Genomic DNA, 25,327 nt, shown 5'->3' on the forward strand with positions numbered 1-25,327 from the left:
TGCGGGATTCGATACGGGGTGTACTGCACCACAGGGCGACGTCACTAACCGCTCGGCTAAAGGATCAGACCCGTTAGCTAGGGGCTAACGTGTCTTATTAATGGTTTACAGTCTTCACCCTCCCCGGAAGCGCGCCCTCGCGCTTTGTTATTCCCACGCTCCGAAGAGACTTCTGAGGATCTGCACACTTCCGGATCCCACCAATGTAACCGGTTATTTTCTTGCCCGGTGCGGGATTCGATATGAGGTGTACTGCACCACAAGGCGACGTCACTAACCGCTCGGCTAAAGGGTCAGACCCGTTAGTAAGGGGCTAACGTGTCTTATTAGTAGTTTACACTATGTTTAATCATCAATGACAGGACTATATTAGTCTTAGGGGCCGTTTACACGGCAACGTTTTCAACATAAAACGGTATTGTTGCGTTTTGGCGACTCGTTCACACGACAACGGCGTTTTGGGGGGCCTGAAAACGCAAACTTTTGAAACCCGGTTCCAGAGTGAAATCCTCTGAAAACGCAACTCCCGCGTCGCCGTGTAAACCAGCAGAACTGTTTCCTGTGAACACGGTGACGTCACTGCTCCGCTGCGCACATGCGTATTACGTTTTCAGTCAAGCGGCCATGCGCGAATAAGAAGACATTAACAATGGCGGGTAACCGAGCTGTGTTTGTGCTGCTGTCTCTGCTAAATGTATTAACGCTGTAGATTTGCTGCACCATTACTGTAATCAGATCACGGATGCATTATTTACACGCGCCAAATTCTCAATCCACCTATACGTCGACGGAGGGCAACGAAAAGACGCTTTTGGGGTCCACCGGAAGAGCTCTCGACTATTACAACGTTTCACCGCTGACTACCGGCCTGGCACGCGTACCACCGCGTCTTCAGTGAGTTTTTTTGCGGATCCGTGTGCATGCGGATCGTATTCAAAACGATGTCGTCTGAACGCGGAACTTTTTTAAAACGCAAAGGGGAAACTTTTCCGTCTTTAGCAAGACCGTTGTCGTGTAAACGTTTCTTTAGATTTAGTCTCTATGTATGTATTGTAACGTGCATGGATAAGTAGACACGCTGGTCGCTGTCCGGCGGGTCTGACCCTTTAGTCTAGCGGCTAGCGATGTCTCCCGCGGTGCGGGCGATATGGGTTCGCGTCCCGTCCGCGGCAGTTCCTGTGGTTGCCCCCCGAATTCGCTACAGTATGTATCTAGCTCTATGTATCAAATCGGATTTTACTTGCAGGACCACGACAGCTTGTGAACGCAACCTTGGAAAAGCCATTTTAAGACCAGGGCTCCTCTCCCCATGTGCAATTGTTCCACAAGAACAAGTTTCTCCCCGACACTATTTTGCAAGGGAACCGTTGCTGCATCCTGGGTTTAGCACCGCCCAACATGGGTTTGATTGGTTTATAGAAATGCAAACAAGCCATGGCGTTTTCCCCCCGACACCAGAATGATAGTGGGTTCAGCCAGACCTTTCTCCGGTGCTGGCACAATGCTAAAACGAAGTGTGGACATAGGTTTGACTATGGGAGACTACTATCCACCTTATTCCTAGCCCCCATGATACTCTAGCGTGCACGAATAAGTAGACACGTTAGCCCTTAGCAACCGGGTCGGACCCTTCAGTCGACTGGTTAACGTTGTCGCCAGCGGTGCAGGAGCTACGGGTTCGCGTCCCGGCTGTGGCAGTCCCGAGCTGCCCCCCTCCCCTCCCCTCCCCTCCCCTCCCCGAATTCGCTGCATTGGTGTCAGAAGTGGGATGGTGACACCGTGAGGTCATCGGAAAGCGCGTGCGCCCAGAGGCGTGGGGGAGCTGATATGCTGAAGCGCGGCTTCCCGAAAGAGGAGGGGGGTAGCGTGCATGAATAAAGTAGACACGTTACCACCTGGCAAACGGGTCGGACCCTTTAGTCGACTAGTTAACGTTGTCGCCCGCGGTGCGGAATACACGGGTTCGCGTCCCGGCTGTGACGGTCCGGCCGGGCTGCCCCCCTGAATTCGCTACAATACCTTACATGAATAATGGGCGCGACTTCCGGCGCGTCCTGTCACTAAACCGGAACCGGCGTTTCCATGGTAGCGGAACATGATCCTCTTTCCTAGAGCAATTGGGTAATAAAACATGTTGGAACTCCTCTTTCCTACTATCAAGGGATGGTGGCACGACCTGAAGAAGTGGCCTCTGATGACGTACACTTGCATATTTAGCTATGTTATTGACTCCGTTGCTACAGAGGGGGAAACGATGAACAACCTGAAAAGCTCTGAGGCGTATCAACACGATCCACCTTAAAGCAGACGTAGAAAGTCCCACGTCACCGGGCCTTGGTTTTAGTTTCAATGTCAGGTGAAATGCAAACGGCTGGATGCTCGTGTGTTGCAGGGCGGTTTTCTAATGTAGGCTGAGAATGCAGTCAGACAAGGAGAGGCGGGGGATATCAAATACTGGTGTGTAGAGGAAGTGAAATGCAAGTACAAGGAAGACCGTTAAGCTGAAAAAGGTGAAATACATACACTACCGTTCAAAAGTTTGGGATCACATTGAAATGTCCATATTTTTGAAGGAAAAGCACTGTACTTTTCAATGAAGATAACTTTAAACTAGTCTTAACTTTAAAGAAATACACTCTATACATTGCTAATGTGGTAAATGACTATTCTAGCTGCAAATGTCTGGTTTTTGGTGCAATATCTACATAGGTGTATAGAGGCCCATTTCAAGCAACTATCACTCCAGTGTTCTAATGGTACAATGTGTTTGCTCATTGGCTCAGAAGGCTAATTGATGATTAGAAAACCCTTGTGCAATCATGTTCACACATCTGAAAACAGTTTAGCTCATTACAGAAGCTACAAAACTGACCTTCCTTTGAGCAGATTGAGTTTCTGGAGCATCACATTTGTGGGGTCAATTAAACGCTCAAAATGGCCAGAAAAAGAGAACTTTCATCTGAAACTCGACAGTCTATTCTTGTTCTTAGAAATGAAGGCTATTCCATGCGAGAAATTGCTAAGAAATTGAAGATTTCCTACACCGGTGTGTACTACTCCCTTCAGAGGACAGCACAAACAGGCTCTAACCAGAGTAGAAAAAGAAGTGGGAGGCCGCGTTGCACAACTGAGCAAGAAGATAAGTACATTAGAATCTCTAGTTTGAGAACCAGACGCCTCACAGGTCCCCAACTGGCATCTTCATTAAATAGTACCCGCAAAACACCAGTGTCAACATCTACAGTGAAGAGGCGGCTGCGGGATTCTGGGCTTCAGGGCAGAGTGGCAAAGAAAAAGCCATATCTGAGACTGACCAATAAAAGAAAAAGATTAAGATGGGCAAAAGAACACAGACATTGGACAGAGGAAGACTGGAAAAAAGTGTTGTGGACGGATGAATCCAAGTTTGAGGTGTTTGGATCACAAAGAAGAACGTTTGTGAGACGCAGAACAAATGAAAAGATGCTGGAAGAATGCCTGACGCCATCTGTTAAGCATGGTGGAGGTAATGTGATGGTCTGGGGTTGCTTTGGTGCTGGTAAGGTGGGAGATTTGTACAGGGTAAAAGGGATTCTGAATAAGGAAGGCTATCACTCCATTTTGCAACGCCATGCCATACCCAGTGGACAGCGCTTGATTGGAGCCAATTTCATCCTACAACAGGACAATGACCCTAAACACACCTCCAAATTGTGCAAGAACTATTTAGAGCAGAAGCAGGCAGCTGGTATTCAATTGGTAATGGAGTGGCCAGCGCAGTCACCAGATCTGAACCCCATTGAGCTGTTGTGGGAGCAGCTTGACCGTATGGTACGCAAGAAGTGCCCATCCAACCAATCCAACTTGTGGGAGCTGCTTCTGGAAGCGTGGGGTGCAATTTCTCCAGATTACCTCAACAAATTAACAGCTAGAATGCCAAAGGTCTGCAATGCTGTAATTGCTGCAAATGGAGGATTCTTTGACGAAAGCAAAGTTTGATGTAAAAAAAATCTTATTTCAAATACAAATCATTATTTCTAACCTTGTCAATGTCTTGACTCTATTTTCTATTCATTTCACAACATATGGTGGTGAATAAGTGTGACTTTTCATGGAAAACACAAAATTGTTTGGGTGATCCCAAACTTTTGAACGGTAGTGTAAACCGGACCACATTCATCCAGGCTCATTAGCACCAACGCCAGATCCCATGATAATAATAATAACATTTATATAGCGCTTTTCTAGACACCCAAAGCACTCCACATTGAAGGGGGTAACTCACTTCAACCACCACCAATGTGTAGCACCCACCCGGAAGTGTGTCATCTGCAGAAGGCCCCCCCCCAAAATGTTCAAGGATCACATAGAATTTAACACTTATGTCAGTTCTTCTGTGATGGCCCCACTATTTCAGCTGCAGAGTCCCCAGACTTCTAAATGCAAGGTAGTTGCTACAACAGCGGCGAGAGCAGCCACTAACAAGCCTACACCTACTGCTTTGGAAATCTAGGACACACCTTACCGGAAATGATCCTCCATCTTCCTCCGTAGTGAAACAAATTGGACATATGGCGAATCAGTTTGTAACACAGAGAGAGCTTTTTGAAACGGATGTCTCGAGCGACGTTAGATTATATGACTCCGTTCTGAATGTGTGCTCAGTCCACAAGATTGGTGCAATTAAGGACTTACAGTCACTTTATTTAAAACATTTAATCCAGGACAAGAAAGACATGTTGGCTAAAATGTAGCCAATGCTGTCTCTCAATGTAACTTCTTCTGTAATGTCCTCCAAAGCAGATGCGTAGGCCGGCCGAATGGATGAATCATGTCCTAAAAAAAATTATAGATACACTACCGTTCAAAAGTTTGGGATCACCCAAACAATTTCGTGTTTTCCATGAAAAGTCACACTTATTCACCACCATATGTTGTGAAATGAATAGAAAATAGAGTCAAGACATTGACAAGGTTAGAAATAATGATTTGTATTTGAAATAAGATTTTTTTTACATCAAACTTTGCTTTCGTCAAAGAATCCTCCATTTGCAGCAATTACAGCATTGCAGACCTTTGGCATTCTAGCTGTTAATTTGTTGAGGTAATCTGGAGAAATTGCACCCCACGCTTCCAGAAGCAGCTCCCACAAGTTGGATTGGTTGGATGGGCACTTCTTTGAGCAGATTGAGTTTCTGGAGCATCACATTTGTGGGGTCAATTAAACGCTCAAAATGGCCAGAAAAAGAGAACTTTCATCTGAAACTCGACAGTCTATTCTTGTTCTTAGAAATGAAGGCTATTCCATGCGAGAAATTGCTAAAAAATTGAAGATTTCCTACACCGGTGTGTACTACTCCCTTCAGAGGACAGCACAAACAGGCTCTAACAGGTACTATTTAATGAAGATGCCAGTTGGGGACCTGTGAGGCGTCTGTTTCTCAAACTAGAGACTCTATTGTACTTATCTTCTTGCTCAGTTGTGCAACGCGGCCTCCCACTTCTTTTTCTACTCTGGTTAGAGCCTGTTTGTGCTGTCCTCTGAAGGGAGTAGTACACACCGGTGTAGGAAATCTTCAATTTCTTAGCAATTTCTCGCATGGAATAGCCTTCATTTCTAAGAACAAGAATAGACTGTCGAGTTTCAGATGAAAGTTCTCTTTTTCTGGCCATTTTGAGCGTTTAATTGACCCCACAAATGTGATGCTCCAGAAACTCAATCTGCTCAAAGAAGTGCCCATCCAACCAATCCAACTTGTGGGAGCTGCTTCTGGAAGCGTGGGGTGCAATTTCTCCAGATTACCTCAACAAATTAACAGCTAGAATGCCAAAGGTCTGCAATGCTGTAATTGCTGCAAATGGAGGATTCTTTGACGAAAGCAAAGTTTGATGTAAAAAAAATCTTATTTCAAATACAAATCATTATTTCTAACCTTGTCAATGTCTTGACTCTATTTTCTATTCATTTCACAACATATGGTGGTGAATAAGTGTGACTTTTCATGGAAAACACAAAATTGTTTGGGTGATCCCAAACTTTTGAACGGTAGTGTATATGTATTTTTTACCAACACGGGGATCGCCGGATTGAATCCCCGTGTTACCTCCGGCTTGGTTGGGTGTCTCTACAGACACAATTGGCCATATCTGTGGGTGGGAAGCCGGATGTGGGTATGTGTCCTGGTCACTGCACTAGCGCCTCCTCTGGTCAATCGGGGCGCCTGTTGGGGGAGGGGACTGGGGGGAATAGCGTGATCCTCCCATGCGCTACATCCCCCTGGCGAAACTCCTCACTGTCAGGTGAAAAGAAGTGGCTGGCGACTCCACATGTATCAGAGGAGACATGTGGTAGTCTGCAGCCCTCCCCGGGTCAGCAGAGGGGGTGGAGCAGTGAAAAGGAGGGGGAAAAAGGAAGATTGTGTCCCCCTCCCCCTTTTTTTCTCCCCAATTGTATCCGGCCAATTACCCCACTCTTCTGAGCTGCCCCGGTCGCTGCTCCACCCCCTCTACCGATCTGGGGAGGGCTGCGGACTACCACATGTCTCCTCCGATACACGTGGAGATAATTGAAATCATCGACTGTTATGCACCGGATGATCCAGCAAAAAAGGAGGCCTTCTGATTGGGTCCACCTAGGCCCAGCTACGCAGCAGGTACCGAGTGTACCACAACTGTGGCATGATGCAAGGAAGCTACAACTGGCTGCCAGCACAGCAAAGAGAATCCCAAAACAGAATTCTTCCAACCCCAAAAAATTCCTGAACGAACACTTCACTGGCAATACTGCAACTCTACTTCTTCTTTCGGCTTATTCCCTCTTTTTTAGGGGGTCATCCACTTCCATCGGTACTCTATGAGGGCACAGCACCAATGGCGACCTTGACCGATCCGGTCTGGAGCCTTGACTGATCTGGTATGGTCTTTGTCAATCTGCATACTGATTTGGCAAACTTTTGCTTTGGATGCCCTTCCTGACACAACCACCAACCCTATGGATGGGGGCACAGATAAAGCGCTGGATGCCATCCCGGTATTCATGGACTTGCGCCCATGCCTGTCGCCACTCTGGCAATATTGCAGCTAAATATGGAAAAGAAAACGAGGACAAAGCCACACTGCTGATGGAGGCTCAAGGGCGCACTGTGGGGAGGAAAGGCCTGGTGGTGTGTCCTGACCATCCCTGTCTTGGAGCCAGCCCAGATGGAATTTTGGACTCAGCTCCTCGAGATGTACATGTCCCCTAAAGCGTGCCATGTCACTTGCAGAGTTTCTTGGTCGGCCAGATGGTGACATCAGATGCTTAAGTGATGGGAAATATCTCATTCGTCTCAATGGGCAGAGTGGGTACTATCTGCGGGTGAGTGAAAATATTGTTACTGATGTGTAAACTAATGTGACAGATACTTGTGAACCCTCATTAAAACAAATTGTAAGCCACTTTATTTTACACTTATTCTTCCAGATCTAGCTGATAGTGATGTGCCCGGGGCTGCAGAGCTGCAAGCTGGTTATCTGGGCATCAGCTGAGCACCAGGAGTTAGACATTTCATTTGACAAAGACTACAAAGATGCACACATGAAACACCCTCCAGAATTTTTTATTTTTCACACATGCTCCCAAGATTAATGGATGATTTTGTTGCAAAGAAGACGAAGCTCTGCCCCAAATACCTGAAACTTTTGAAAATGCAGTAGGCAGATAACAGGTGTTGTGTGTCATACGCACAGCTAATACCAAGAGCAGTGTATAAAGGAAAAAAAACTTATTAAAAACATCCAACCTTAAAGATCCCCCTGGACATGTATTAAGACATACAGCTGTGGGAACGAGAAGAAAATGTTTTTACACAACAACATTTTATATTTCTAAAAAAAAGTTTCATTTGTCTGGGTTTCAAGTGTCCCAGTTCCAGTGCTCATTTAGGCTTAGAAAGTCTTCAGGCGGGCATGGCGGTCTATTCCGTTGCCTACCAACGTGGGGATCGCCGGTTCGAATCCCCGCGTTGCCTCCGGCTTGGTCGGGCGTTCCCTACAGACACAATTGGCCGTGTCTGCGGGTGAGAAGCCGGATGTGGGTATGTGTCCTGATCGCTGCACTAGTGCCTCCTCTGGTCGGTCGGGGCACTTGTTCAGGGGGGAGGGGGAACTGGGGGGGGGGGATAGCATGGTCCTCCCACGCACTACGTCCCCCTGGTGAAACTCCACTGTCAGGTGAAAAGAAGCAGCTGGCGACTCCACATGTATGGGAGGAGGCATGTGGTAGTCTGCAGCCCTCCCCGGATCGGCAGAGGCGGGTGGAGCAGCGAAGAGTGGGGTAGTTGGCCAAGTACAACTGGAAGAAAAAGGGGGAACCCCCCCCCAAAAAAATGGGCATTTGGCGAATTGATATGGCGACAGGCATGGGTGCGAGTCCACGAATACTGGGATGGCATCCAGCGGTTCACCTGTGCCCCCGTCCGTAGGGTTAGTGTTGTGTCAGCAAGGGGCATCAAACATAAAATGTTGCCAAATCTGTATGCGGATTGACAAGACCGTACCAGATCAGTCAAGGCCCGGGTTAACAACGACCGCCGTCGGTGCTGTGCCCTCACAGGGTACTGACAGAAACTCTCAAATCCGCTGTGGTGCCGTCCCTGGGAAACAGGGAACAAGCCGAAAGAAGAAGAAGAAGAAGTCATCCGGAGAACTGAGTGGCTGGATAGTGGCGATTCCTCTTTGCTAGGAGGGCAATCTGAATCATCCCGGACTTTGCGACTGAAGTTGACCCCACCACCCTCAGAGACCTCGGCACTACATTGGAATGTAGCTTGTTTTTAAACTTCCTTGTCTTCCTTGTAATCCTAACATTAACAATTAATCAAACTATGATTAGGTGCTTATTGGCATTTTTTTACACCATCTCTTAATGTTAACCAGGAAGTCCACTTGCTTGCATGATTTAAGTGAAATTATACGCAGATCTGCATGGTGCCTTGTTATGTAACACACACACACACACACACACACACACAATAACAACCCTCCCAACCCTGCAGGTAGCCTGATGCTAAGCTGTTTGCTGTGAGTCAACCAACTCATGCAGTGTGTAGTGTGCACGAGTAGGCCGCTCTCTCGTCCAACAGCCACCGCGGTCATCCCACAGTCTGTACCCTCTCAATATGCATTTAAGCCGTCTTGTGTCTTCTCTGCCCCCCCCCCCCCAGGGTGGTTGCCCCCCCCATGGGCAGGTGTTTGGGGTTGAGGAACCGATTGAAAACAACCGCCTCCCCGTCCCCGAAGCTGGAGTCCTTTTACGCCCAGCAAAGCCGACAGCCGTCGCAGGTTGGTAGCAAAACGCCCCCCTGGACACATAGACGACGTCTCACACCGGTTAAAGGTACGATCCTGAATCCAGACGTAAACCAGAGGGTCGCCCCGCCACCAGAAATAGGAACCACAGCGTAAGGAGCTGCCGCCGTCACTCCCAGATTGATTGACGGGTCTGTTATCCCAGGGACTGATGCTAAACAACAGCTAAACCTTCGTTTCGGGTGTTTTCCGATGCTGTACAACCTTCTCTCCCCCCCCCCCACATCACTAATGCTGGTAAAGATTGAAGTAAAATGAGCCATATTTTGATTACCGTCGGTTGAGAAAGACAACAACCCAGGTAGCAAAACTGCTGTGGCCCGGACCCGTCCCACACCCGACGCTTTCATCCGGCCCACATACCGCGTGGAATGACGGCTCTTGGGCCTGCTTGCCAGTTCTGGGCCAGAACCAAGCCGTAGTAATGCCGCATGTGCCACATATTTGCCAAAGGTGGCCCATATTAGTTTTGTGATATTTGGGCCATAGTCACCATTTACCACACGGGCCACTTCGGGGTCACATCCAGATTACATGTTGCCCAGAGCACCGCCTCTTTGCCAAAAAAGGTCCCCATGTGATTTGGCACATTTGGGCCATATTTGCTACTATACATGTGGGCCACTTCCGGCTCAAATCCATTTTGTCAGGGCCAGAAGAAGGCCACCAGTGCCGCATCGTTGCCTGAAGTGGCCCACATCCGGATGCTGTCTGGGAATGCTTACCACCAATCAAGAAGTCAAAACGCTTCAATTGTGTACGTAAATGTACCTGTTTGATATGGTCAAACAAGTCACAGATTGGTCCTTAAGTCTCTGTGCAGGGTGAACACAGCACATATTTGAGATTTTGTAAAAGACTATTTTTTCCTGGAAAAAAAGAAAAGACTGTCCCTGGGGCGTCCGGGTGGCATAGCAGTCTATTCCGTTGCCTACTAACACGGGGATCGCCAGTTTGAATCCCCGTGTTACCTCCGGCTTGGTCGGGCGTCCCTACGTACAATTGGACACATACCCACATCCGGCTTCCCACCCGCAGACATGGCCGATTGTGTCTGTTGGGACGCCCAAGCCGGAGGTAACACGGGGACTCGAACTGGTGGTCCCCGTGTTGGTAGGCAACGGAATAGACCTTCTACGCTACCCGGACGCCCTGTGTCTCATGTTATTGTGTCCATCGCACTGCCTCCTACACTTGTCAATATCTGACCCGTCGTCACCCGTCTTGTCTCTCCCCTACGTTGCTGTCGCAGAGCGAAATCCTCAGCCTGATGTCGCAGTGTGGGAAGACCCAGAGACAGATCGAGACCTGGTTCCGTCTACGCAGGAACCAGGACAGGCCGAGCAACACCAAGAAGTTTGGCGAAGCCGCGTGAGGAAACATGTTATGCACTATAACTGACTGCAGTACTTCTCCTTTGTTTTCAAATCCTGCCGCTCCCTCCCAGGAGGACTCGGAATTTGGGAATTCATCCTGAAAATCCCCAACCGAATCTTGAAAAGCTATTGTTCAGTTTACACTTTTTATACTTTTGAAAGTGTTTCCCACCTGGTGTAGAATTTGGCGGCACGGTGGCGCAGCGGTTAGCGCTGTCGCCTCATAGCGAGAAGGTCCTGGGTTCGAACCCCGGGGATGTCCAACCTTGGGGGTCATCCCGGGTCGTGCTCTGTGTAGCGTTTGCATGTTCTCTCCGTGTCTGCGGTGGGTTTTCTCCGGGTGCTCCGGTTTCCCCCACCATCAAAAAGACACGCATGGTAGGGTTAATACTGCTGTCTGTGCCCCTGAGCAAGGCACTGGGGAAGAGAATCGGATTTGGTCCCCGGGGCGCAGCACAAAGGCGGCAGCCCACTGCTAGCTAGCTGCACAGATCACAGCTAGGATGGGGTTAGTTTGCAGTAACCGCATTTCCCCAAGGGGATTAACAAAGGAGACGTAGTCTCAATTTCGGAGTATGTGCTTCTGAATTTGTTTAAGCGACCTTTGCGTTAAAATGGGAAATCGCTGATCCAAGTAAATGCTGTATCGTGTTTCAGATGGAGGTTCTTCTTCTACCTCATAGCCTTCTCAGCCGGACTAGCGTGCTTATATGATGTGAGTATTAGTTGGAAACCGCTTCTTTTTCTAATTCGTAACCGTTATTCATTTGTGAATAGGAGCTAGTCATGATTATCCGGCAACCAACGCTTTGAGTGTCACTGGTGCTCAGTGAGTTATTGGATTCTTGTGATGACTAAAAACCTCCCCTTGTTTTCTGTCCCTAGAGGCCCTGGTTCTGGGACCACAGGGAGTGTTGGAGGAATTACCCACTACAGGTGTGTGTTTCCCCGGGCCTCCCCCTCTCCTTCCTTGTTTAATTCATTCCAGAGATCTTCGTTAAATGACATCCGAGTTGTACCGTCTGCTTGCACAACAGTCCCGAAAGAGACAATAAAGTCAGCACAGGTCCAGGGATGCTCTTTAAAGCCTCGCGTTTCGCACTTCCCCAACTGGAGCTTTTCTTTCTTCTGCTCTCGGCTTGGTCCCTGTTTCTCAGGGGTCGCCACAGCGGATCTTTGCCCTCCACGGCTTCCTGTCTGACGCATCCCTCTCCCGCAGTCCAACCTCCTCATGTCCTCCTCTGTCCGGTCTCGCCATCTTTTCCTTGGTCTTCCTCTTTCTCCTTTGCCAGGTATTTCCAGGTCCGATGCCTTCTTTCCTATACAGCCTATGCCTCCTCTCTGTACATGTCCGAACCAGGGGCGTAACCAGGGGTGGGCCTGGCCTGTCACAGGACCACCCATTTCAAGCCCAGGCCCACCCGATCACGCTGGCTTACAAGCACGTAGGCCGGCCCCTTTTACGTACGTAGAACTGCAACATCTGAGCGCGCGCACCATCACGCTCTGTATTTTCCACTGCTGCTAACTAGCCAATAGCCAACAGTTAGCCATAACTGTTGTAATGGCGAAACAAAGTTCAATCTTCCGCTTTTTTAAAAAGCCACGGATGGAGGAGGAGGAAAGCACACCTGCTCCAGCACCGACTGAGCCGCCCGATGAGAGTGAGATACAACCGGAGAGAGGAGGCTGAGGAGGCTACAGCTTCTCCGTTGCAGGCAGCTTCTCCCCCCCCCCCCCCTCTGACGACGGTGAGACGATTCCCTTGACCATGCCACCACCGCCAGATTTATCTGCTGTGGAGGAGCCACCCTCGCAGCCTAAATTAGTGTTCCCCGCAACCTACATTACTGCTGTAATGTGTTCAAATTTGCGTCTTGTTTGAAGGATTATTGCTGGAAAACTTTGGCCCACCCATTTTCACTCAGGCCCACCTAAAAAAATACTCCTGGTTACGCCACTGGTCCGAACCATCTTAATCTTGTCTCTCTCACCTTCTCACCCACCCCTCCGATCTTGAACGTAGCGCCCACTTCCTCACTGGGTCGAACACTGAAAACCACCCCTTGAGGAAGAAGGCATCGTTTATTTTAAAGAGGAGGATGTGTTTTAGCGAAACGCTTTTGTTGCCTCAGTGTGGAAGAACTTCCCTGACTAAATCTACTTCCCCGGTCGGTCGGTCGGTCGGTCGGTCGCAGAACACGGGCCGACCACACACAGGACATATCGGCCCCACCAGCGCCAGACTTTGCATACCTCAGATTTTCATCTGACACGTTTATCTCCCTTCCCCACCTGTTAGTTCATTTCCACCAAAGCCTACATCCTGTTGCTGTCCCTTCCACCACCAGCAACATCGCTGCATAAATTGTGCTCGGCATCTTCACGCCTCACTCAGATATATGTACATCTGCAGTTGTTCAGTTGTTTGAACAAGTGTTTCATTTACACATTTTGTTGATTTCTATTTGATAAACTGTCCACGTCTGGTTGAAAGAGCGTAGTACACAAACAACTGGCATTTATAGTGTAACTCAAGATATTTTGTATGCAACTGTTTACTGCACCACGTCATGACCTTACTGGCAGAGGTGGAAAAACCCGGTCCAGAAAGTAAAATCCCTAACCGTGTCTTTACTCCACCCATGTACTAAACCATCAGATTGCACTGACTAGTTCCCCAAATTAGCTGGTTTAATACATGGATGGAGTAAAGACATGGTTAGGGTTTTTACTTTCTGGACCGGGTTTTTCCACCTCTGCTTACTGGGGACCATTATCACCTAAACCTGTAAAAAGTGCTCGTGAACCAAACGTTGCCTGACTTTGATCAACTCGTTATCTCGCAGCCAGTGGAGAGAGCCCATTACTGGTACTACATGCTGGAGCTGGGTTTCTACTGTTCTCTGCTCCTCAGGATCTCTGTGGACGTGAAGAGGAAGGTCAGTTCTGCAGCATTTATTTAAGTCAAATCAGATTTATTTCTATAGCCCTGATATACAATTTAGTCCCACATGGCTTTATAATCGCAACTAGGAGAGTGCACTCAGTAGAGTGCCCATCTCCGCCAGACGTGTCTCTTCTTCTCCGGTGTTTGGGCTTGGCGACAAACCCCCTTTTGTCACCTACCGGGCGAAGGACAGAAGAAGAAAAAAAACAGTGTTGGTAACACTTTAGTATGGGGAACATATTCTAAGTAACAACAACTTAATTACTAGTGAATTAGTAATGATCAAGATGTCACTTTAGTATGGGGAACATATTCTAAGTAACAGAAACTTAATTACTAGTGAATTAGTAATGATCAAGATGTCACTTTAGTATGGGGAACATATTCTAAGTTACAGAAACTTAATTACTAGTGAATTAGTAATGATCAAGATGTCACTTTAGTATGGGGAACATATTCTAAGTAACAACAACTTAATTACTAGTGAATTAGTAATGATCAAGATGTCACTTTAGTATGGGAACATATTCTAAGTAACAAAAACTTAATTACCAGTGAATTAGTAATGATCAAGATGTCACTTTAGTATGGGGAACATATTCTAAGTAACAGAAACTTAATTTAGAGTAATTTAACACTATGAACACTTGTAGTTTTGTGTGTTGTTATGTAAGAACAGACCATATTCATTAAGTGTTAGTAAGGGAGAATAACTCTTCTTGTGGTACTACCACCTTATTAAGTCCACACTAAGCAAAGCATATTGAGATGGTACTACTAATAAGCAATAATTCTGAGGTTATAGAGGGAAAACTCATAGTTAATGGCTTACTGGTTGTATAATAAGGCCATGCAGAATAAGGCATTAATGAGTACGTAATAATGACCAATTAAGAGCCAATATGTTGCTAATTTGCATGCTAATAAGCACCTAATTAATGGTGACTATGTTCCCCACACTAAAGTGTTACCACAGTGTTTTTCCGGCCACTATAAGACTTTTGTGCAGTGCCCTAATCCAGTGTTTCTCAACCGGGGGTCCGCGGACCCCTAGTGGTCCGTGGTGTAATTGCAAGGGGTCCGTGAAAATAAAATATATTTTTAAAAAAAAGATCCTATGACATTTATAGAAATAGGATTATTTTACTCAAATGTGACTGAGATCTTTATCTACCTAAACTATAAAGGGTAACAGGACTTTTTTCTCTAATTACATCTGTTTCACAAGTGTAATTTATTGTACTTTAATAAAAGATCTCGCTCCCGTTTGCATCGTTAAAAGTTACTGCATAAGAATTCTGTTTTGTTACATATATCTGAAAGTTACTGCATAAGAATTCTGTTTTCTTAACTATATCTAAGTTACAACTGAAAGCTCTTATTTTTGCCCCGAAGAGTGAGTAAATGCTATAATGCAATTTAAAATGCAGTTTCTACTGTTTCTATCAAATTGCAACCCCCCTCCCCCAAGATCAGGTGGAGGGGTCCTCAGGGTAGATCAAAAATACGCAGGGGGTCCAGGACCCCAAAAAGGTTGAGAACCACTGGCCTAGTCGATTGAATGGCAAATATGGGAGGGGGGGGGCGCTCAAGCTAAAAAATCTAGCTAATAAAAGCGTTTTGCCTGTCAGTCTGTGGATGTGCAGCCTCCTCGGTGGACCCTCGCATGAATGCGACCAAGTCTGATAAGAGATGACAGAGATCAGGGTATCGTAGTTTCAGAGTCGTTATTAAAATACTTCAATGTGTTTAACCGTCACGGTTTTCAGGATATACATTGAAGGAAGGTGAACGGCTGCTCTGCTGGTTGACTTTCATTCATAAAACCACAGTTGGAAAACATAGCTCAGCCGGGGTGAATGTTTTATTGTGGCTACTGAGATGATTTCCATCTGTGGCTGTGATTAATCCTGCTGTTGAAATTGCGTTTTCACAGCGGAGTTTAACATCGGAGACTATGGCACTTCTCGTTTACTTTCACGGCGCCTTTCCGAATACATAACATTTTGGTTTTGACACTGTCGCTGCCCGATCTGACCCAACTGTAGTCACGCAGTGGCGCCCCCAGACATTTTTCATAGGGGGGGGGCCAAATGGGGCCACTGAAAATCTTGGGGTGGCACACCAAAACCAAAAGTCATGACTGAATTTGGGGAATTCTATGCTGCTGTTGTAGTGTACTGTATAGCCTAGTGGAAAACTGTCAATATGAGGGTTAAGGAAAATATACATTGTTGATTTAAATGAACAGCACCTAATGTAAAATATCAGATAGAAACTTATTCTGCATAATCAGAAGCATATTCTGCATATGCGAGTCGTGGCTGGGGGGGCCAGCGGGGGGGGGGGCAGGGATAGTATCAGGGTGGCCGTGGCCACCCCTGGCCACCCCTTGGTGGCACCACCGGAGTCACGCATGCGCACGGTTGACTCAGATCGGGCAGTGACGGAAAGCCTCGTTGGTCGAGCAAGCTAGAGCGTGAATGAAGAGAGAGAGCGGCGGTAGCAAGGACAAGCGTTTTTTGAAGGTTTTGAAACACTGCAACCGTGAGAGGTTCTTCATCATAACTGTGCACAAAACGATTTTGGGCTGATGGGTCCAGCAGTAATTTGCAAGATTAGCCACGGACAGAAACACACACACACATGTGACCATACGTATAATCTCATCCAGGGTACCACCTGGCAGAGATAATTACATTCTGTGCAATGTACGACACCTGCTTGCCTCATACCCTCGATTTTGATGAGGAAAAAGTCCACAGAGAAAAACTTGGTCAGGATTTTTTTTTTTTACCAGAAATATCCCAGATCCCACTTACTCATCTGTGTTGCCTGTTTTAACAGCATGCTAGCGTTCAACCTCGTCATATTTTTAAAAAAATAAGTAATGTCATGTAAAGGTCAAAGGTCAATCCCTCTTAGTGCTGCTCGTCTCCTTTCTCAGGACTTCAAGGAACAGGTGATCCACCATTTTGCCACCATCTTCCTACTTAGTTTCTCCTACTGCGCCAACTACATACGCATCGGCACCCTGGTCATGCTGCTGCACGACTCCTCTGACATCCTGCTAGAGGTAAGGCACATGCTTACTGAGACTAAGACTATACACAGTGTCTAAGACAATACACGACTCCTCTGATATCCCGCTAGAGGTAAGGCACATGCTTACTGATGCTAAGACTATACACAGTGTCTAAGACAATACACGACTCCTCTGATATTCCGCTAGAGGTAAGGCACATGCTTACTGAGGCTAAGACTATACACAATGTCTAAGACAATACACGACTCCTCTGATATCCTGCTAGAGGTAAGGCACATGCTTACTGAGGCTAAGACTATACACAGTGTCTAAGACGATACACGACTCCTCTGATATCCCGCTAGAGGTAAGGCACATGCTTACTGAGGCTAAGACTATACACAGTGTCTAAGACAATACACGACACCTCTGATATCCTGCTAGAGGTAAGGCACATGCTTACTGATGCTAAGACTATACACAGTGTCTAAGACAATACACGACTCCTCTGATATCCTGCTAGAGGTAAGACACATGCTTACTGAGACTAAGACTATACACAGTGTCTAAGACAATACACGACTCCTCTGATATCCTGCTAGAGGTAAGGCACATGCTTACTGATGTTAAGACTATACACAGTGTCTAAGACAATACACGACTCCTCTGATATCCTGCTAGAGGTAAGACACATGCTTACTAAGACTAAGACTATACACAGTGTCTAAGACAATACACGACTCCTCTGATATCCCGCTAGAGGTAAGGCACATGCTTACTGATGCTAAGACTATACACAGTGTCTAAGACAATACACGACTCCTCTGATATCCCGCTAGAGGTAAGGCACATGCTTACTGAGGCTAAGACTATACACAATGTCTAAGACAATACACGACTCCTCTGATATCCTGCTAGAGGTAAGGCACATGCTTACTGAGGCTAAGACTATACACAGTGTCTAAGACGATACACGACTCCTCTGATATCCCGCTAGAGGTAAGGCACATGCTTACTGAGGCTAAGACTATACACAGTGTCTAAGACAATACACGACTCCTCTGATATCCCGCTAGAGGTAAGGCACATGCTTACTGAGACTAAGACTATACACAGTGTCTAAGACAATACACGACTCCTCTGATATCCCGCTAGAGGTAAGGCACATGCTTACTGAGGCTAAGACTATACACAGTGTCTAAGACAATACACGACACCTCTGATATCCTGCTAGAGGTAAGGCACATGCTTACTGATGCTAAGACTATACACAGTGTCTAAGACAATACACGACTCCTCTGATATCCTGCTAGAGGTAAGACACATGCTTACTGAGACTAAGACTATACACAGTGTCTAAGACAATACACGACTCCTCTGATATCCCGCTAGAGGTAAGGCACATGCTTACTGAGGCTAAGGCTATACACAGTGTCTAAGACAATACACGACTCCTCTGATATCCTGCTAGAGGTAAGGCACATGCTTACTGAGACTAAGACTATACACAGTGTCTAAGACAATAAACGACTCCTCTGATATCCTGCTAGAGGTAAGGCACATGCTTACTGAGGCTAAGACTATACACAGTGTCTAAGACGATACACGACTCCTCTGATATCCCGCTAGAGGTAAGGCACATGCTTACTGAGACTAAGACTATACACAGTGTCTAAGACAATACACGACTCCTCTGATATCCTGCTAGAGGTAAGGCACATGTTTACTGAGGCTAAGACTATACACAGTGTCTAAGACAATACACGACTCCTCTGACATCCTGCTAGAGGTAAGGCACATGCTTACTGAGACTAAGACTATACACAGTGTCTAAGACAATACACGACTCCTCTGATATCCTGCTAGAGGTAAGGCACATGTTTACTGAGACTAAGACTATACACAGTGTCTAAGACAATACACGACTCCTCTGATATCCCGCTAGAGGTAAGGCACATGCTTACTGAGGCTAAGACTATACATAATGTCTAAGTTTAAGACAATACACGACTCCTCTGATATCCCGCTAGAGGTAAGGCACATGCTTACTGAGGCTAAGACTATACACAATGTCTAAGACAATACACGACTCCTCTGATATCCTGCTAGAGGTAAGGCACATGCTTACTGAGACTAAGACTATACACAGTGTCTAAGACAATACACGACTCCTCTGATATCCCGCTAGAGGCAAGGCACATGCTTACTGAGACTAAGACTATACACAGTGTCTAAGTTTAAGACAATACACGAGTCCTCTGATATCCCGCTAGAGGTAAGGCACATGCTTACTGAGACTAAGACTATACACAATGTCTAAGACAATACACGAGTCCTCTGATATCCTGCTAGAGGTAAGGCACATGCTTACTGAGGCTAAGACTATACACAGTGTCTAAGACAATACACGACTCCTCTGATATCCCGCTAGAGGTAAGACACATGCTTACTGAGACTAAGACTATACACGACTCCTCTGATATCCTGCTAGAGGTAATGCACATGCTTACTGAGGCTAAGGCTATAAACAGTGTCTAAGACAATACACGAGTCCTCTGATATCCTGCTAGAGGTAAGGCACATGCTTACTGAGGCTAAGGCTATACACAATGTCTAAGTTTAAGACAATACACGACTCCTCTGATATCCCGCTAGAGGTAAGGCACATGCTTACTGAGGCTAAGACTATACACAATGTCTAAGACAATACACGAGTCCTCTGATATCCTGCTAGAGGTAAGGCACATGCTTACTGAGGCTAAGGCTATACACAATGTCTAAGTTTAAGACAATACACGACTCCTCTGATATCCTGCTAGAGGTAAGGCACATGCTTACTGAGGCTAAGGCTATACAAAATGTCTAAGACAATACACGAGTCCTCTGATATCCTGCTAGAGGTAAGGCACATGCTTACTGAGACTAAGACTGTACACAATGTCTAAGACAATACACGACTCCTCTGATATCCTGCTAGAGGTAAGGCACATGCTTACTGAGGCTAAGACTATACACAGTGTCTAAGACAATACACGACTCCTCTGATATCCCGCTAGAGGTAAGGCACATGCTTACTGAGGCTAAGACTATACACAGTGTCTAAGACAATACACGACTCCTCTGATATCCCGCTAGAGGTAAGGCACATGCTTACTGAGGCTAAGACTATACACAATGTCTAAGACAATACACGACTCCTCTGATATCCTGCTAGAGGTAAGGCACATGCTTACTGAGGCTAAGACTGTACACAGTGTCTAAGACAATACACGACTCCTCTGATATCCTGCTAGAGGTAAGACACATGCTTACTGAGGCTAAGACTATACACAGTGTCTAAGACGATACACGACTCCTCTGATATCCTGCTAGAGGTAAGGCACATGCTTACTGAGGCTAAGACTATACACAATGTCTAAGACGATACACGACTCCTCTGATATCCTGCTAGAGGTAAGACACATGCTTACTGAGGCTAAGACTATACACAGTGTCTAAGACAATACACAGTGTCTAAGACAATACATGACTCCTCTGATATCCCGCTAGAGGTAAGGCACATGCTTACTGAGACTAAGGCTCAGAGATGCTGGACTGAGGCATGCTTTGAATTTCACAGAGGCCTTTACAACAATGTGCAAATGATGTGCTGATTAGTAGAAATGGTTTTAGTCCATCCACCAGTGGCGGCTGGCCAGTACAGGGCGCTGGGGCGCCGCCCCTTTCAAATATCAAGAGATGAAAATCTACTTAAACATGTTAAATATCCCAGACTTGCCATAACCAGTCATGGCGGGAGCATCCATGAGGTTAGGCATTCATTAGGCCACCCTTACCCAAGGGATAGTGGGTGTAGATCGGTGTAGTGTTCAGGGACTTGTTGTTCTCTAGCGACCCCTCTGGCCCATCCGGGCGTTTGCAGCCAAGCAACCGAAAGCGTTCTCCTTTGCAGCCTGAAGGTGATGCAGTCCATGCGAGGCTTCAGGGTGTAAAATAGCGAGAGCAGCTGACACGAGTTTGAAGGAAGTTGGTGTTACGACTATCTCCTTCCTGTGGAAACGTGAGCCAGGGGAGTTATTCGACAAGAGTTCCGGCCATATGCCATTTGGGTTAATCGGGTGGGGTAAGGGGAAAAACTAGAAATAAATTAAAAAAAAAGAAAAACAACGCTTTACCTGCGCCCTCGTCCATAAGGTTAGCGGTTGTGTCCGGAAAGGCCTCCGACGTAACATTTTGCCAAATCAGCACGCGGATTGACAAGACCATACCGGATCGGATCAGAGGGGTCGAGGCCAGCATTGGTGCTGTGCCCTCACCGGGTCCTGATGGAAACTGTAAAATCTGCTGTGGCGACCCCTGAAAAACAGGGGGAAAGCTGAAAGAGGAAGAAGATCAAGAGAAATGAAGTCGTAGCATAAAGGTGTAGAACAAGTATAGCCCCACTCGACACACGTGCAACATGTACAGGGATTGATGATAGGTGAAAATACTAAGCAAATAATAATGAAATAAGATGCATGTATATGGTATAAAAACATTAGATGAATAAATAAATGAAAAGCAGGACCCATTTAATATAGACTGATATATTTATTTTGTCCACATACTTGATAATGGAGGGTCTGCATTTTCAGTGTGATGGGTCTCCTAGCTAGCACCGTAAGGGATGTCTTCTTCTTTTCTTTTTTTTTCTAAATTGCCTTTCTTTGTTTATGGGACTGTCAGAAAATTCAGACAGTCTGGAAAACTGCCGGTGAATCTACCCACGAAGATTCAATGAAATCTGCATTAGACCCTTACAAGCTCAGAGGAGCTACAACCCACAGTTGGTAAAGGCTTCCATATGCCAGATGTTCAGCCTGGGAAGGAGTCTAATACTATCCAGACCTAAATAACTCATCTAGCCTGCAGGACAGTGAAGCCGGCATGCCAGGCGGCCCCATGACTAACTGCTGATCGCCACAGGAAGACGTGCCGCCGGAGGTGCCGTTTCTTCACCTGTATGAGAAAGCCCGAACAAGGGGTTATTCATCTTAAAAAAGGGGGAGGGGGTATTATTAAAGACATCATTTGTCCAGTCTTGGGATGGATTTTGCTGTCAGTGGGGCATCCAATTTCAAAAGCTTTCACAACCCTTGCGTAACACCTCTTTTTCACCGGCTTGTTTAATGGGACCACATAGCACCGTTTGCACCAGCTAATCAACGTTGTCTCTCGGATTGATGGTAGATTAGATTAGATTAGATTAGATTAGATTAGATTAGACTGTTTTATTAGCCACACGACCAAGGCCGGTGGAATTTGTTTTCGGTACATGTTAAACTCTGCAGCACAATACATACATGGACAACAATACACACTCCACATATTAGCATAAACAATACAGCTACACAATAACAGAAACAAACATATCAGGCGTAACAGTTAGGTGAACGGTGGGGTTTATGGCAGTGGCATGTGAGGAGGGGACTATAGGCAGGGTTTCAGAGCCCTGATGGCTAGGGGGGGAAAAAACTGTTTGTGAAGCGTTTAGTCTTAGCGGACAGTGACCTGCAGCGCCTCCGTGAGGGAAGAAGCTGGAAGAGGATGTGAGGGGTCGGAGATAATCTTATTTGCTTGCTTTACAGTCCGGTTAGCATGCAGAGATTCAGCTGAGAGGGGTGGTTTTGGATGCCTTGTTGACAACCCGCTGCGGTTGTTTCCGTGTTTGACTGTCCGTGGTGACTACTTTTCGATAGGAAACCACCTCGGAGTGGGTTATCCCAGTTAGTGCACGGCTTTACCTTATGAAAGAAGTCAATTAGCTGACAGAAAGTAATCATTTACAATTATTTTGACTGGATGTTTTTCTGTGTATTTGACCGGCTCACATTAGCCCATAAAGGATTCCTAGAGCACAGTTATTTGGAGCAGAGGAGGAACGCCGAGGAGGCCTCAGCAGGAACGCCGAGGAAGCCTCAGCAGGAACGCCGAGGAGGCCTCAGCTTGACGACAGTCTTGACAACGGGCTGCTACTCAGAAATAACCGGACTGTGGGGGCGTCCGGGTAGCATAGAGGTCTATTCTGTTGTCTACCAACACGGGGATCGCCAGTTCGAATCCCCTTGTTACCGCCGGCTTGGTCGGGCTTCCCTACAGACACAATTGGCCGTGTCTGCGGGTGGGAAGCCGGGTGTGGGTATGTGTCCTGGTCGCGGCACTAGCGCCTCCTCCGGGGCTCCTGTTCAGGGGGGAGGGGGAACTTGGGGGAATAGCGTGATTCTCCCACGTGCTACGTCCCCCTGGCGAAACTCCTCACTGTCAGGTGAAAAGAAGCGGCTGGTGACCCCACATGTATGGGAGGAGGCATGTGGTAGTCTGCAGCCCTCCGTGGATCGGCAGAGGGGGTGGAGCGGCGACCGGGACGGCTTGGAAGAGTGGGGTAGTTGGCCAATTGGAGGGAAAAGGGGGGCAAATCCAAAAAAGAGAAATAACCAGACTGCAGGATGATTTAACTGACCAATCAGATTCCAGTATTCAACATCACCGTAATAACCTAGGAACAATCGAGCCACACTTTACATATAAGTATGCCCATGCCAACAGCGAGGTAGCCTCTGGATGGACGGATATTGTTTCCATCAGTGGAGGGGGCGGGGCCAGTGATACTTCCAGCCAATTAGAGTAGAGCGCTATTATTATCATGAATAATGCTATAATTACGTTAATGACCCCCAAAACATTAGAGGTGGGTGCGGAGCAGTGGACACCGATTTGTCAAAAAAAGAAAAAAAAGTAGGAAAATACCCCCACCTCCCCTCAAAAAAATGGATCCAGGAATGTTTCAGAATGTAACGTGACAGATTCTCGAGGCTGCTTGGAGATCTGAAAGCCGACCGACCGCACGTGCAAAGGTCGACGACGAAATGCACGATGACGACTCCGACGACACGTATCTGCTTGAGTGTACGGCAGAGAACCACGTCTGTGTAGCCGGCAGGAATGTCACACAGATATCTATCACCAAGAGTATGAATGGAGCTGATAACGCACACACACACACACACACACACACACACACACACACACACACACACACACACACACACACACACACACACACACACACACGTGTCTGACTTCCTGCTCATGAACTTCCTGCCCTGTCATATTGGTCAGGCAACTTTTCTTCTTCTTTTCCTTTTTTTTGTTGCCTCATACCAAAAATGAAATAAATAAATAAAGCTTGGTGGGTTTTGATGTTTGCTAACCATCCTTATCACTGCTGTTGTTCCAGTCTGCCAAAACCTTCCACTACGGTACCGGCTGGAGGAGGACGTGTGACACGTTGTTCGTTGTATTTGCCTTGGTCTTCCTGGTGACCCGACTGGTGGTTTTCCCCAGCAGGTAAGCCTCCCGCTGGTTTGAGGTTATGTTCTTTACTTACTCTTTACAACCCTCCTATTCTATATCGCGCCGCTTCAGTTTCCACGACTCGTGTTGTTCTCCGCTGATGTTCATCTGTAGATTATTTTGTCATTCATCTGTGATCCATCCATCCATTATCCCAACTGGGGTCTATTTGGGGTCTATATTTTAATCGGTGAGTCTAGACCAGTGGTTCTCAACCTTTTTGGGGTCCTGGACCCCCTGCGTATTTTTGATCTACCCTGAGGACCCCTCCACCTGATCTTGGGGGGGGGGGTTGCAATTTGATAGAAACAGTAGAAACTGCATTTTAAATTGCATGATAGCATTTATTCACTCTTTGGGGCAAAAATAAGAGCTTTCAGTTGTAACTTAGATATAGTTAACAAAACAGAATTCTTATGCAGTAACTTTCAGATATATGTAACAAAACAGAATATGTATTCAGTAACTTTCAGATATATGTAACAAAACAGAATATGTATTCAGTAACTTTCAGATATATGTAACAAAACAGAATATGTATTCAGTAACTTTCAGATATATGTAACAAAACAGAATATGTATTCAGTAACTCTCAGATATATGTAACAACACAGAATATGTATTCAGTAACTTTCAGATATATGTAACAAAACAGAATATGTATTCAGTAACTTTCAGATATATGTAACAAAACAGAATATGTATTCAGTAACTTTCAGATATATGTAACAAAACAGAATATGTATTCAGTAACTTTCAGATATATGTAACAAAACAGAATATGTATTCAGTAACTTTCAGATATATGTAACAACACAGAATATGTATTCAGTAACTTTCAGATATATGTAACAAAACAGAATATGTATTCAGTAACTTTCAGATATATGTAACAAAACAGAATATGTATTCAGTAACTTTCAGATATATGTAACAAAACAGAATATGTATTCAGTAACTTTCAGATATATGTAACAACACAGAATATGTATTCAGTAACTTTCAGATATATGTAACAACACAGAATATGTATTCAGTAACTTTCAGATATATGTAACAAAACAGAATATGTATTCAGTAACTTTCAGATATATGTAACAACAGAATTTTTATGCAGCAACTTTTAACAATGCAAACGGGAGCGAGATCTCTTATTAAAATACAATAAATTACACTTGTGAAACAGATGTAATTAGAGAAAAAAGTCCTGTTACCCTTTATAGTTTAGGTAGATAAAGGTCTCAGTCACATTTGAGT

The 25,327-nt window shown here is 46.1% G+C and overlaps 1 protein-coding gene across 1 annotated transcript in view; it reads left to right on the forward strand.

Moving 5' to 3' along the window:
* Window positions 1-25,327, forward strand: part of LOC130124081 (ceramide synthase 2-like) — a 33,716-nt gene that overhangs the window by 4,667 nt on the left and 3,722 nt on the right. Inside the window, exons 3-9 of the mRNA XM_056293469.1 lie at window positions 9,183-9,300; window positions 10,580-10,698; window positions 11,361-11,418; window positions 11,589-11,639; window positions 13,553-13,645; window positions 16,601-16,729; window positions 23,955-24,064. Of these exons, the coding sequence (XP_056149444.1) occupies window positions 9,183-9,300; window positions 10,580-10,698; window positions 11,361-11,418; window positions 11,589-11,639; window positions 13,553-13,645; window positions 16,601-16,729; window positions 23,955-24,064 (678 nt within the window). The remainder of the gene's footprint in view (window positions 1-9,182; window positions 9,301-10,579; window positions 10,699-11,360; window positions 11,419-11,588; window positions 11,640-13,552; window positions 13,646-16,600; window positions 16,730-23,954; window positions 24,065-25,327) is intronic.

This window comes from Lampris incognitus, chromosome 14 (genome assembly GCF_029633865.1).
Source record: "Lampris incognitus isolate fLamInc1 chromosome 14, fLamInc1.hap2, whole genome shotgun sequence".
NCBI classification, from domain to species: domain Eukaryota; kingdom Metazoa; phylum Chordata; class Actinopteri; order Lampriformes; family Lampridae; genus Lampris; species Lampris incognitus.